The 15,699-nt window shown below is 36.0% G+C and overlaps 1 protein-coding gene across 2 annotated transcripts in view; it reads right to left on the bottom strand.

Annotated features, from left to right (window-relative positions):
* Positions 1–1,993: 1,993 nt before the first annotated feature.
* Positions 1,994–15,699, bottom strand: part of LOC125869194 (uncharacterized) — a 78,373-nt gene continuing 64,667 nt past the window's right edge. For both annotated transcript variants that reach the window (XM_049549757.1, XM_049549758.1), the window contains 7 exons: positions 14,136–14,349; positions 13,602–13,730; positions 13,391–13,522; positions 5,552–5,623; positions 5,297–5,476; positions 5,012–5,071; positions 1,994–2,667 (listed from right to left, as the gene is read on the bottom strand). In XM_049549757.1, the coding sequence (XP_049405714.1) occupies positions 2,593–2,667; positions 5,012–5,071; positions 5,297–5,476; positions 5,552–5,623; positions 13,391–13,522; positions 13,602–13,730; positions 14,136–14,349 (862 nt within the window). In that variant the 3' untranslated portion in view covers positions 1,994–2,592. The remainder of the gene's footprint in view (positions 2,668–5,011; positions 5,072–5,296; positions 5,477–5,551; positions 5,624–13,390; positions 13,523–13,601; positions 13,731–14,135; positions 14,350–15,699) is intronic.

Here is a 15,699-nt window from a genome sequence, read left to right on the forward strand (position 1 = left end):
TTTACCATAGTGTGTGCACAAAATCCCTTCCCCTTCATATACCACTTATTGGGTGTGCGTTCCTATCATGATTTCATTTTGTAGCGGCTGACCTAGCGAGACCTGGACGCAGATTCTTGCATAGCGACCTCGTAAAGTTTTCGAAGTGCAGGAGTCGGTTTTCAGAAGCTTACCCAGTTTTTTCCCAATTTTTTCTAAGATAATTTTATCATAGAATTATGTTGGTACCTGTGGTAGTCTTGCCCAAATAGTTGTATGGTATTCCATTGATTCCTTTGGGGTGAAATTTGGTTCCCATCTCCTGACTGATAGAAAGTTTCCTATGACGAACCATGGGCCCTCATGTAGTGCTTTGCTCATATTTTCTTGTCAATTGAACTTTGCAATGTGAAAGTCCCAGCCGAGATCTATCAGCGTGAGGGACTCTGTTGGTTTCCAAAGATCTGTCAGTTTGTTTTTGAGGTACCTAGGTGAGATATTTTCCCAAATAGCTTAACTATGACAGCATACTTCCATGGACTGTAGATCCTCTGCTTGTCTTCCTCCGATAGGATAATTTGCCACATGTCATGTTCCTCTTCGGACATGTTTGTGTCCTCACTTTGGAGGTATGATTCATTCAGATCTCTTTCCCTGTTCAGAAGGATATCTTTAAATGAAGCTTTCGGTGGGTCACATGGGTCAGGTCTTTTCTTTTTACAATTTCAGTTTTGATGTACACTAACTAATAGCAACACTATTTTTATAAATACATAATATATATAAAAAAAGAAAATATAAAAATAAAAATAAATTAAAACGGAAAAATACAAAATATAAATAGAAGAGGTTGAGGAGAAAGGCAAACCGGTCAATTGACCGGCTGACCCTAATGTCCTCAATATTCGCAAATAAAAATAAATAAAAAAAAATAAAATACGAAATATAAATAGAAGAAGTTGAGGAGAAGGGCAAATCGGTCAATTGACCGACTGACCCTAAGCTCCTTAACATTCGATTCTATAATATAGTTATGATTTTTAAGTATTTTAAGTTGTTAATTATTGTGATTTATAGAACTCTTAATGTGATTTTCAAATAATATATGGTACTCTCTCCGTCCAAATTATGCAGTACATGTGAAATTTCGGGAGGTAATCAAATTTATAATAATTTAAGTTAATTTTTAGCACTATTTTTTTAAATACATAATATATAAAAAAGAAAATATAAAAATAAAAATAAATTAAAACAGATAAAATACGAAATATAAATAAAAGAAGTTGAGGAGAAGGGCAAACCGGTCAATTGACCAGCTGACCCTAAGCTCCTCAACATTCGCTTCTATAATATAGTTATATATAGAGTAATATGATAATAAGTTGAAATTTAAGAAAGTAATTAAAAAATATTAAAACTTGCAATCTACAATATATCTTAGATATTTGTTATGAACCATTAACTATGGAGCGGTTTAATATTAACTTAGATATATGGGATAACCAAAAGAATTATGAACATATATATAGAGAAAAAAATCAACAAAATGTTGCCAATCAAGCCATAAAAAACTGATCAAATTATTCAAATAGCTCACTGTGGTTCTTAGAAAAATAGGGTTCAAAATAGGCAGGAATTTTTATATACAATACTTAGAAGATGGAGTTCATAAGAATAATTCCTTCAGTTCAGTAAGTTTTGCTTGTTTATATGGTGTCATGTACACATACATAAACGTTACCTTAACCGCAAGGAGGGGATGCCAAACGGGAGAGCTAATGCTTATGCTTGTTAGGTATTTTGATTTGACAAAAAAGAAGGGAGCTACATCTAAGTTTTGTGTCATCCAATTCTTTTTATGTATCTTCATTGTATGAAAGAGAGAATATAGTTTATTGAGCTGCATACAACCGTATAAAAAGACAAGTTTAAAATGTTGCAACTCATTTGACAAGTCTGAATGCATAACAAAGTTGTGTCCACAACTGAATATATAAAATAGGATACATACATCTCAAGGGAATCAAAATTTGTGTTTGTCTATTAAGAGGATCAAAAACACATCACAGCATTTGCATGTCCCAAAAAACCAAGAATTCCTAATCATTACGTTCAAACTTTTTGCATAGAGATGAGACAGAATTGAATAACCAGGACCATTGGCAAGAATGAACACATGAGACAAACCATGCTTCCACTTGTTATAACAAGAAGCCAAACGGGAAAGAATTCATGATACTTACACCCCCCTAAAAGAATACTACTATCAAAAAATTGTTCTTGCTAGATGTGAGATGGTTCCTGAGCACAAACAGCAAATACATCACGTATGGATTATGGTACACACTTAGAAGCTGTAGACCTTAGCTACAAATGACATGCCGACCAAGTATAAAGTCATATCCATTGGATCATCAGCTACAACAACGTCGGAGAAACAGAAGCTTCTCGGATAAATACATGAGCATATTCCCCAAGTCATGTCCATTTAACTCAGATGATTACAGCGGAACCCATTGAGCAGTGCATTGATAAGAAAACTCTACATGCCGTAGTTGCTTCAACAATTTGTGCAAACCAAGATTTTACTAACTGGTAATAAATGCTGTGCTTTCAAGATTGACTGACATAGAGTACAGGGACAAGGCCGGCCATTTTCCCATCTCTTCCAGGGCGTTTTTTCTTGACCTGAAACAAGTTAGCACCATCAATGTCACCAAATAATTATCAGAGACCACTTTCTACATGGTTCCTTCTTCCCTAGAAGGCAAAGAGGACAAAATAAAGGGAATTGTAGCGAAAGAGTACAGTCAACTTTGCAATTAACCCAGCAAGAATATGATTTTCAGTATCAGATAATCTTCTCAAGGGATCTTCCCTAGCACATGTATATGTCACATACAAGCTGTCAGATAGTCTCTTTGAACTTACCCAGTGAAACGCTTAAGAAAGAACTGTCAACTGTGGTTCAGAAGTATCAGTAAATCAGTGAATTCTCCACAATTTTTTCGAAAAACTTGTCACTCCCTCCTTCCAACCTTTATTTGGCATTGTTCGACTCGAAAGGAAGAAAGAGAGGAAGACTTTTGACACATGAGTTAAATATGCATATACACCCATATCAAACAATTTGCTTCACACCCAGTGGTGCCTACAACAGTCCTGTGAACGGCAAGTTGGACATGTGAAATTGAACTAGCTATAAATAAAGAAAAGTGCCAATCTTTTAGGGATAGACAAAAAAGGAGAGGGTGCCAAACAAAATGAAATGGAGAGAGTAGCAAATAGCAGGAGAGAGAAGAAGGATTCTTAATTGGGACTCAGACCATCCACCTATACTATTATCTTTTGATTGAAAATAGAGGGATGAATGGAGAGGACATGGAACCTTGTAATTTAAATCTGTAGATCTGATTCTTATTAACAAACTCACCATAACCTAAACCATTTCCTTTACCTTTAGATATGTAATATACAAGCATAAGTTCTGGGAGAGTCATAGTTAAACATATCTATTTAGAGCATTCCGACCAAAGGGCGACATAATTAATATATGTAACACAATAATATAACTCGACTGATCATAAGAAGATTAATGCAGTAACTAAGTTAAATATGCATATACACTCATATCAAACAATAATATACTTCTGTATGTTCATATATCTTTGGATTTAACATACAACACTAAAAACAAAAGCGTACGAGAGATTGGAAAAAAACATTCGATAAATGTGACTGTTGAATCGGATCCTTCAAAAATCTACGCCACATCCATGTCTATCCAATGCGATTAGGGTGTGGGTGTGGGATCCCCACCTTGGTCAACCTAACCGGTGTGCTTTGACTAAAGCTACGGTCAAGAAGTATAGGTTGATTGGGTATTTGGTTTGATTCTTGGTTTATGATACATAAATACTCACATAAAGTACGAGAACACTTTAGTATTATAAAATCTTAGGTGAACTCACATAAAAATTACTCCCTCCGTCTCAAAAAGAGTGGCCTGGTTTGACTTGGCACGGAGTTTAAGACAATAAAGAAGACTTTTGAATCTTGTGGTCCTAAATTAAAGTTATGTTAAATGTACAAAATTGTCCTTTGATCTTGTGATCTTAAACATACCACGTGGAAAGTTGGAATTAAAATGTTACCAAAAAAAGAAAGAGGTCATTCTTTTTTAAACAGACTAAAAAGGAAAGGAGGTCATTCTTTTTTAAACGGAGGGAGTAATTTTTACCACAAATACTTTGTGCTCTCTAGTTATTAAAGATGCACAAATATTCTAGCTACTATAACAAAGCTCAAGAAGCATAAATAGATAATGATAGATTCTAACCAAATTTCTAACAAGATATATACTTCTCTCTGTTCAAAGTATATTATATATTATGTTACTATCAAAATACTATACGCATAGCAATTTATACTACGCAATAGACATTTTTTCATTTAACTTTAATTAACAAAAATGGATTTAAATCACCTTGGTAATATACAAATAAGTTGCTGTTCAACAATCTTAAATAACTGTCACATATTATTCTTATATATTTATTTGCCGTATTCTAACACCCATATCCGCACTCAGCTCCATACTCCCAGATCCCAAAATTAAAGTGATTACGAATACGACCTCCAGATCCACACCTATATCGATACCCGCAACCGCATCCATATCGGAGCAGTTAATATTCTTACTTAAGAAATTTAAACTTTCTTACATGAGGATTATCACACGAAGTAAAATGTGACAGAAGTACTAAGTAGCCCTTAATCTTCCTAAACTGGAATTACAGATACTTCGCAAAAGATACTTTTATTTAGCAAGAATGGAGTATGATTGCCATTTGGAAAAGGAGGATCTAGATCAATGCAATGAAGAGATCTGGTCCAATGTATCTTCCTCATAAAGAAAGTGAATTATGTGCATATGCGATGAATACTATGATGACACAAGTAAGCTTAATCACATTAGATGCATGATTTGCAAAGAAGAGTGACTCTACAATATCCAATAGGAATTACTTACGTAGAACCAGCCATCTACTTCATACTCAATTTCCAACTCTTCCCCTGCTGTCAGATTTAGCTGCAAATCAGAAAATCCGAAACTTAATTTGCATCTCCAGTGAACCAAACGAACCAAGATGCAGAGAAGTAGAATTTGGACATAGTTCAACATCAGAATACATGTTAATGGGTACAATTTTATAGGTAGCAAGAAAAGCAACATGTGGTGTCTTCATGCTCGCTACACATACCACCAGAAAGGATAATTAGATTATTAACCAGTCTATCAGGGGAGAACATCTACCTCATCATCTCCACCAGCTGTGAAGTCATAAAGTGCTGTACCAGACTGTGGGTTGCTAGAAGAAACTCGTTCCTCTTCATGGGATCCAAAACTGTGAGAATCAGACCCAGCCAAGGGATTCTCAAATGACTCATATCTTTCTCTAATAGGTGATGAATATGGAGGAGGCTCTTCTCTTATCTGCAAATTCCTTTAATAAAAGACTTGCGTCTCACATGACAGAAGACATGAAATTGATTGACAAGGAGGACTTACCGGGGAGCCCAGGCCATCATATGAGGAGCCACTGTAGGAATTATTATTATATCGGCTCCCACTAGATTTCCCCTATCATAGGCAACAATGACCCTTTACAAACTAACGCATGCAGAAAAGAAAGGAACCCAAAATGAAATACGACGGAGTCGCTGCTCAAAACTAGAAGCAATGCAATTTTGGAGTATCAGAGAATTTTTTTTCTTTTTATCTTTTTAATGTATAAGGAGAAAATATGACTTGTACCCATTTTACCAAAAATAAGTTAAAAAGTCAATCCCAACTTCATAGTAGACTCTGTTCCTAGTGTATGTATTACTTGGGACTACAGTCGGATATAAGCAAATTTATCTAATCAAATAAATAGGACTTTGTTATGATCCAAACTTTTCACCACTACTATAGTATGATTCCCTCATTTCATAACATGCACAAAGTGTAAGAAAGTTCACTAATCATGTATACTCGAATGTGTTAATCAGGTTCACTGATCCTTACAGAACTGTCCGTTTAGTTATAAGAGAAAAAACATCAGAATTCAGTAATATCATTTAATCGCATTTCCTATGGACCCCATTACGTGATGAAACACAAAATAATCTGTTATCTTCACCCAATATTACTCTTTTAGAATGAATAAATGGCTGGGAGAAGTAGATCTGTCCCCCTTAGATAAAGCAAAGTCAAGTCTTAAGTACTAAAATAGCATGCCTTGCGATGTATACCATCAGGGTTGGTTGGATTCCAGACGCTGTCTTGTGGTAAACTAAGAGCAAAAATTCAATTTTTCAGATCTTGAATAGTTTATTGTCACCAGAGAATGGGTCCTCAAATACCGTGAACAGTGCAAATTGAGCATCATCATCGGGTCTTCATTCTTAAGACCTATTAGGTTAGTCAACTTCATGTGATGTTGCATAATCTTTTTCAGGTGCTATTTTTTAAGTCTCCTTGTTACAGCTGAATTACACTCGGCAGTAACATGTGGCTCCAAGTGTTTCATGGTCTACAGGTGTTCAACTCCAGGTGCTGGAGTACTTCTGAGTTTGTGAGTGCTCCAGAGAGAACATTCTCTTGCCATGGCTTTTTAAGATTATTGCTCTTCAACTAGTATTTAGCAATCCTATTCACTCTTCCCTTCTAATTAATGTAACCTTTCTTTCACTTGAAGATGAATTTACAAACAAAAACAGAAAGTGAATCAAGAGGCATCACATCCATACCCAGCCCTCCTCATTTCAAATCATGAGTGAGAGACCATAGTTGTGTAGTCTCAGCAAGTTAACATTCTACGGTGATCCAGAAGAAGGCTGACGACCACAAGCAACTTCTGTGTTTCTATGTAGAACATTTTAACTACATTTATACACAAACAATTTGTACACTAGTCATGATTACTGGTTCACACAACATTCTATCCATATTTCCCAAGAGATGACCACATAAAAGCAGTTGAAAAGAAAAGGAAATATATTACAGTAGAATGTTGACAGACATCAAACTTCACCAAATTATAAGCCAGTAGGCTCTCATTTTCTTAGGAAGATTTTACTATTTGGCATGTCAAGCTTAATAGAAGATAAGCCAAGTGGTAACAACTTTATCTTTTGTATGTGGGGGAGGGGGGAATTTTGCGGATGACAAGCAAGTTGCAATACACATTGTTTTGAATCCAGGTTTTATGAAAGAACAATGCTTAAAGAAGTAGATTGTCATTTTGCTCGACAAATGATTGAATCGTGATGCATTATGACAGGTATCGTCAACTCAGATGATCATATTCTTACAAAATCCCTTTGTGACTCCAAAACTGAATATATTTGTTTTCTTGCTTTTGTGCCAGCTCATGTTCTAAACGAGTTGCACATACACCCTAGTGCATGATCCTTGACACAAAGGGCACCACCTAATAGCAGGAGATTTTGTGACATTTCTGATTGTTGTCTTTTATGTCTCTTTTTTTGAGAAGATAACATGTTTTGTATAACTATTTGCTGCATAAAATCTTCAACTATCCACACTTGCAAGGAAATATAGGAAGATGTACTAAACTATAACCTACTTACAGAGATCCTAAACATCAATAAAAGATTCTGTCTTCCATATATTCATGTTTACACCAAAAATAAAAAAGGGCTAGGCACTTCATCTTCAGTTTCTGGATAGAGCTATGATCGTCTTCAAAACACCTTTGATTTCTCTCTTTCCAAACTGTACACGAAATGTAAGCAGGGATAATCTTCCATCTTTCTTTCTGTTCTGATTGAGTGCTACATTTGTTCCAGCACTCCAACACTTCAAGTGTATCTCTTGGCATCACCCACATGATCCCTTTTAAATTAAGGAAAATCCTCCAAAGTTGTCCAGTTAACTTGCAGTATAAAAAAAGATAGTTGATTGTCTCTGATTCTTCTCCGCACATATAACATTTAGAGCATAAGTGGAAGCCCCTTTTCTTGAGTCCTTCATGAGATAGGACTGCTTTCCTGGCCACGAGACAAACGAAACAAGCCACTTTGTGATGAATTTTGACTTTCCAAATTAGTTTCCATGGCCAACAATTAATCTGGTTGTTAGAATGGTTGAATTCTCTGTAAGCTGACTTGACTGAAGATCTCCCTTGTTAATCCAGTTGCCATGTAAGATTGTCTTCCTCAGAGAGGGGCCTTTGAATAGATTGAGAGTGTTGTAGAATTCTGCCAAGTTATCTATCTCCCAATCATCAAGGTGTCTTCTGAAGCTTAGATTCCAACCATGAGCATCCCAGACTTCTCCTACCATGGCATCTTGTTGTTATTCAGGCTGAAGATAATCGGGAAAAGTTGCTTTAGTGGATGTTGACCTAACCAGTTGTCTGACCAAAAAGATGTTTTCAAACCATTACCCACTTGATGACTGCACTTACTCATGAATTTTGCCCCCAAATTTCTGATAGACCTCCATAGACAAACTCCATAAGGTGTAGTGACTCACTTGATTGTCCATTCCCCATCGATTTCATACTTTTGACTAATTACCTTTTTCCAAAGAGATTGTTCATTTGAGGCAAACCTACATAGCCATTTCATCAAAAGACTATGGTTCGAAGTTATCAAGTTCTTGATTCCCATACCACCACACTGTTTGCTGGTGATCACTGACTTCCATTTGACCAAATGTATCTTCCTGGTATCAAAGTTGCCTTGCCAGAAGAAGTTTCTTCTAAGAGCATCTATTCTATCCACCATGTTTGTTGGAACACGAAAAATGGACATCATATAAGTTGGTAATGCATCCAACACACTGTTAATCAAGATTAATCTACCACCCAAGGATAAGTATTGACTCTTCCACTTAGTCAACTTTTCCTCACACTTCTGTATGACTCCATTCCAGATATCTTTGGAATTGCATTTGGCAGCAAGGGACATTCCAAGGTAAATGGTTGGCAGAACACCAGTTCTTCCTCTTCCTCCCAGAATATTAGCCAAGTTGTGAATGTCAGGGACCTCATTAACGGGATATAGGGAACTCTTGTTCCAGTTAGCCCATATATAGCCTCAAAAAGAATGAAAATCACCCTCAAAAATCTTATTTGTCCTCTGTCAGCTCCACAAAAAACTAAAGTATCATCGACGTATTGTAAATGAGTGATTTCAAGGTTATTGACGACCCTTGAATCTACTCTAAAACCTGTTATCCAGCTATTTGATTGGGCAGTTTTCATCATATCATATAAACTCTCCATGGAAATGATGAACAAAAAAGGGGAAAATGGATCTTCTTGCATTAGTCCTCTCTGAGAAGAGAAGAATCCAGCGGGTGAGCCATTGACTAGGATTGAGAACTTGATGATGCTGATGCAACAGCAGATCCAGTTGACCCATTTTTCTCCCAAACCCATCTTCATCATAGTCCTTAGTAGGAAATTCCAGTTAAAGTGGCCAAAAGCCTTTTGTATATCTAGTTTGCAAAGGATATCAGGTTCTTTGTTTTTGATTCTTGAGTCAACACATTCATTGGCTATAAGAATAGCATCCATGATTTGTATCCCTTTTATTAGGTCATTTGTTGATCATCCACTAGCTTGTGCATCACTTTTTTGAGTCTCTCTGTCAACAACTTTGAGATAATCTTGTAGATGCTGCCTATAATAAGAATAATAGGCCAGAAATCTTTCAATTCTTTAGCTCCCACATTCTTGGGAATCAACGCAACATATGTACCATTGAAACTTCTTTCAAATATGTCTCTTTCATGGAAGCTTTGAATAGTAGCAATGACCTCAGTGTTCACTACTTCCCAACATGTTTGAAAAAGTCCATTGTGAAACCATCTGGGCAATGTGCTTTATCCTCACCACACGCTTGGACACTTGGCCATATCTCTTGCTCTTCAAATGGACTTTGTAGCATCAGATTATCTTTTGTGGGGATGGTGGGACAAACTCTCATGTTATTATGGGATCTCCTGTCTTCTGTCTCTGCAAAAAGGTTCTGATAAAAAGAGATGATCTCCTTTTTTATACCAACACGATTCCTTATGGACTCACCATCAATTTCTAGCAAGTCAATATTGTTGCATCTTCTGCGTGCATTAGCTGTTTTACGAAAGAACTTGGTGTTGTTGTCACCATGTTTCAACCATAATGCTCTTGATCCCTATCTCCAGGCCATCTCCTCCTTTGCAATCTCCTCAAAGTCCATAGTTAAGGCGATTTTGTTTCTTATTTCCTCCTCTGTTGAAATCCTGAGATCTTGGATCTTTTCAAGTTCTAATAATTGATTGAGTGTGTCAAACTTCAGCATCTCCAAGTTTCCTTGTAACGTTTTACTCCAGTCTCTAGGTTTGGCTTTCAAGGATTTCAGTTTGTAAGACAAAATGTAGTCAGGTCTGCCGACAGAGTTTAACGAGTCCCGCCATTCCTTGACTCTTTCTTTGAACCCTTCAGTTTGCAACCACCAATTTTCAAATTTGAAGTATGATTTGGATGGTTCCCAATTGCTGCCCTGTAGTGATAAAGGTGAGTGGTAAGAGGTCACTCTTTCAAGAATTGACTGTTTGATATTCCTGAATCTTTCATCCCATTCATCAAAGATCAAAAATCTATCCAAGCTTGCAGCAATGTCATGTCTCTCACTTTTTTTTTTCAAGTAAATTTCCCACCTGTCAGTTGCAAGTCTAGAAAGTTCATGTCTTGAATGAAATCAGAGAAATCAGTCATTGATTTGTTAATTCTCTTGTTATTCTCCTTTTCTGATGGGAATCGAATTGTGTTGAAATCTCCACATAATACCCAAGGACTTGAGAATAGACCTCTAGCAGCTCCAACTTCCTCCCAGACTTTCTCTCTAGTCTATCTATCATTTGGTGCATATACACATGTTAAGACCATCTCCAACCCTACTCTATTTTACTCTCCGTTCTCTATATTTGGAGAGTAAAATAGAGAATGTCCTCTCCAAGCACTCTCTATTTTACCCTTTACTCTCCAGTTATAGAGAGTTGAATAGTAGTTCTCCAAATTTGGAGATCTACTATTCATACTCTCTATTTTACTTTTTGAATATTATATTATTATTTCTATTATTTTGTAATTAACATGTTATTTGTCATATAAGGCTATTAATTAAATCTTTAATATTCGCAATTCTTTTTAAATGTAATATAACATTTTTCAAAATATTTTATTTTATATATACTACTTTCATCTCATATTAATAATTTTTTAAATATTTTTTTTAATTTTCATCACTTTGTGATACAATTTGATGTTGATATTAATTTTCACTATGAAGATTGCACAAAAAAAAATTTTGATGACAAGGAAAACCCGCAGCCGCTACCCTTTGGGTGCGCACAAGGTAAAACCCCCGCTCCTATGCAATAGCTCGCAAACCACATAGGAGAGGTAACCCGCACTAGGCAAGCCCGGTGCGACGAGCTCGACCCAGAAGGCAAACCCCTTGCTTTCGCTGGCAAGGGGTTTCGAACTTTGAGACCTCCAACATGGAAGTCCCAAGCCCAAACCACTGGGCCACCCCGAAGGGTATTGCACAAAATTTAAATATGATGAGATAAAAAATTTAAATTTAAAAATACAATACATAACATAATAATTTAATTATAAGACAATGATACAATACAATACATAACATAATAATTTTAAAAAGCACAACAATAATTTAGTAATCCAGTAGATCGTTTCTAGATTTAACAATATTCGTAAAAGGAATTAGGGCATGATTTAGAGAAGTTGTGGTTGTGATTGCGGTTGTGCTTGTTGATTTCTTTTTTCAATTATTCGAAGTTGTTCTTTAGAAACTTAGAATAAAATATAATTTAACATTAAATAAAAAAAATAAAAAAATAAAAAAATAAAAATTTTATATTACATGAAAATTATATAGGATGGTTATTTAGAAAAAGAAATAAAAAATTTATATTATGAAATAAGAAAACAAAAATGAAATAGAAATAATAATATAATATTGAGGAGAGAGAAGAAGATTCTTTTTTAGAGAGTATAATAGAGAATTGGGTTGGAGTAGGTTGTTTGGAAAAATAGAGAACTCTATATTTGGAGAGTAAAATAGAGTGTAGGGTTGGAGATGCCCTAAGTGCCAAGTGAGATCCTATGTTTTGCCTGTGAATTTACATGTGATGGAGTGAGAACCTAGACTGTTATACTCTCCATTCCAGATTCTTTTGTCCCACATTAGAAAAATTCCTCCCCTGGTACCGCTGGCTTCAAGTTGGATGTGATTGACCCATATGTTGGCCCAAAGATCTCTAAATAAACCATTGATATCTCCTTCAACTTTAGTTTCTTGGAAGCAGTAAACCTTCGCCTTCCAATTGTTGATGCAACTCTTAATCATTCTCCTACTCCTTTGATCATTCAATCCTATGTGACAAGTTAGGAGTATACAATATGTACACTCCAACTAATGGGAATTGTTAAGAATTAGGAAATAAATAATATGGCAAGAACCCATTCCTAGTATATATGGGAAAGGTTTAAGAGTCCTTATAACTATGTAACTGAAAGTAGGAATTATGTTCGTTCTTTAAGGATTATTTCTCTTTCCTTTTTAGGATTACTTGTAAAGTTATTTAAATCCAAACATGCTTGAGGGAATAATAAAGCAATTCATTCCTAACATCTCTTCTTTCCTTCCTTCTTTAGCAAATCAGTGAGAAAAACATAGCCCTGAACAAATACAATTTATCAATGAGGTTTTGGTTTATGCATAATGATGAAGGTGTCCATTGCTTGTTACCAAAGGTGTGCTTAAGCCCTGAAGTGAGGCTCAGAACGTGTTGAGCGTTTTGCCTTGCTTATTGTACACTTCAGTGTCGTCATCAAGGTTTTAAGACATACTTTTCCTTGCCAATGATCCTCTTCTGAAGAGACTACATTAAAGAAAATGATATTTCCATTTATCGTAATTATTTATCAATTGTTAGTCTTGGACTTAACATATATACTTGTATTCTTTTCTACCTTTACGCCTTTTTTCATTAAAGTTCACGCTTTATTTGCGCCTAGACCCCCAACAGACTTGGAGCTTTTTTGCACTTTTTGCTTTCGATGACACTCGGTCATCAGTATAGTTGTATAGTATTACATATTATTAGGTCAAATATCTTATTAAACCATATGGATCTTCATCAAATATCAAAATTTTTAGGCCAATGTTTTCTTCAAATGGGACAACTTAAAATGTGAATGAATAAAAGAGATCAATTGAAATAGTTGTCCACATTAGCATGTATAGATAAGGAGTTCCATCAAACATGCCATAAACATTCTCAACGCATTAAATTTAAAGCAGACTTAAAATGCAAGCTACCTACCTTGGATTGTGTAGATGGTTTAGAACTGAATAACGACGGATAGTTCATTCCACCAAAGTGGGACGATATAGACGTCTCGACTGACCCTACTGAGTCTGGGGAGGAAGACCCTGACGACCGTCCATCATCTTCCTGCAGTCACCAATTGTATAAATCTATCATTCGTACGATGTTGGAGTAAACGAAAGCAACATATACTCAAGAATATTACCTCCATTTCCGAAGATTCTAAGAGAGTCTTTGCCCACATATCATCATAACTCATGGAAGGTCTAGAAATAATATTCTCCTCCTCAACATCAGGAGCATCAGTACCAGCACCAGCAAGAAACTCATTAACCTAGGGAAGAAAGAACTTTTTAGCAAGCATGAAAAGATTCCTACTGTAGGGGCTCTGATCTGTTTAACTGTATATAAGGTTACATAAATATGTTTTTGAGATAAATGGAAAGATAGTTCTACGCCAAACAAATTCAATACAATTCAAAGCATACTTGAGACACATCTAGAGAACAGATTTCTAAATGAAACTAGACAGTAAATAACATATTGGCTATCAACTTGTCGTGTCAGCTCCATGTCCAATGAAACCTTATATAAGTATCTAAGCTACATATGACATAGAGAACTGAAAAGTTGTGAGCATGTTTCTTTAGTTTGATTCATTAAGCTGTAAAATTTGACAGCCAGAACAGAAAGGTGAAGGGACCAGTTTATAGGTTCGATACATCACTCAAATACTTACCCTGTTAATTGCAGGTGCATTGTTCAAGCTATCATCACCAAGATTTGCAGCCCAGAAGTTCACAAGGTCATCATCAATTGATTCAGCCTCAGCAGCTTTTGTGTTAGTAGATTCATACATAAGGTCAGAGATACCCGTTGCTACAGCCGGATCGCTGAGTCCAGTTGACGCACTTATATTATGCCGAGTGCGATAGACATCGATTAGCTTTGCGCTGTTTGATATGTAGAATTTTATTCAGTACATTGTAAAAAACTTTGAAGAGTCTAAGCACAATAACCATCATATTAGCACGTAAAAAATGTGTGAAAATATGACATATGGGCCCAACTCAACCCCCAAAAGTTAGCTCATGAGGGAGGATTGCCCAAGTCCATATAAGCAGACCACCAATCCATTCCCCAATCAATGTGGGACTTTTACCCACTCTTACACCCACCTTCACACCCAGGCCGAACTAGAGCATGGACCGGGAGTCCAAACAGAGATGGACCTACCTCTGATACTAGGTAAAGATGGATCATGGACCTAACTCAACCTTAAAAGCAGCTTATAGGGTGAGGATTGTCCAAGTCAATATAAGGAGACCAACTGCCCATCCCTTTTCCGATGTGGGACTTCTTAACAAGATGAAAAACAACAATGTTGAAGATCTTGACAAAGACAATGCAACACCAAAAATGGAAAATAATTGGGTGAAATGCAATAAAAGCGGGGTTTAACACCAATTGAGGATTATAAATAAATATTTCATTTTTTATAATTAAGACTTCATTTTCCATGTACCTTCGCCAACTGCTTCAGCCAAGAGTCAGTTGATATGATGTACCATTTCCCATCAAGTGAATGACTATGAACTATCAAGTGGTTTTAAGGAATCAAGTCTTACCATTGTGGAGTGGCATCCCCAAACATTTGCAAGTTCTAAGAGAAGCTTTATTTTTCACAAGAGTGCTACAGTCTCCGAAGTGGTCGTCAGAGAACATAAGGCAGCTAAGTTTCTAATAAGGATATATTTCTTTTACGTTATCTTCCACCACAACGAAGTACATTTTAACAAGGTAAAATTGGGAAGCCATGGATGCAAAGCAGGCTTTGAGGCTACAGGCTACCATGAGGAAAAGAGTCCCACACTACGATAAAGGGCCACCCATCTTGTGTACACTAACTAAGGTTGCTCCAAAGTTGTCTAATAAAGATATATTTCTTTACATTATCTTCTCCCGTAATGAAATACTTTTTAACAAAGTAAAATTGGGAATCCCCAGATGTGAAGCTGGCTCTGGAGGCCACAAAGGTACCTTGAGGAAAATAATCGCACACTTCAGTAGGTGGTCATCCAATCTGTGCATACTTCACGACCTGAATGGTTCATTTTGTAAACACATTTTCTTGAGTTTAAATATTGTAGGTATTTGCCTGTCAACCTACATATGTGTGGGTCTAGAATTTAGAATTCATTACTTAGGACCCGTTTGGCCATAGATTTTGGAAGCACTTTTTGGGGAACTTTTTTGGCAAAATCTGTTTGGCCATAGAATTTGTCTAGTTTTATTGTAAATTT

The sequence above is a fragment of the Solanum stenotomum genome, chromosome 6 (genome assembly GCF_019186545.1).
Source record: "Solanum stenotomum isolate F172 chromosome 6, ASM1918654v1, whole genome shotgun sequence".
Taxonomy (NCBI): Eukaryota; Viridiplantae; Streptophyta; class Magnoliopsida; order Solanales; family Solanaceae; genus Solanum; species Solanum stenotomum.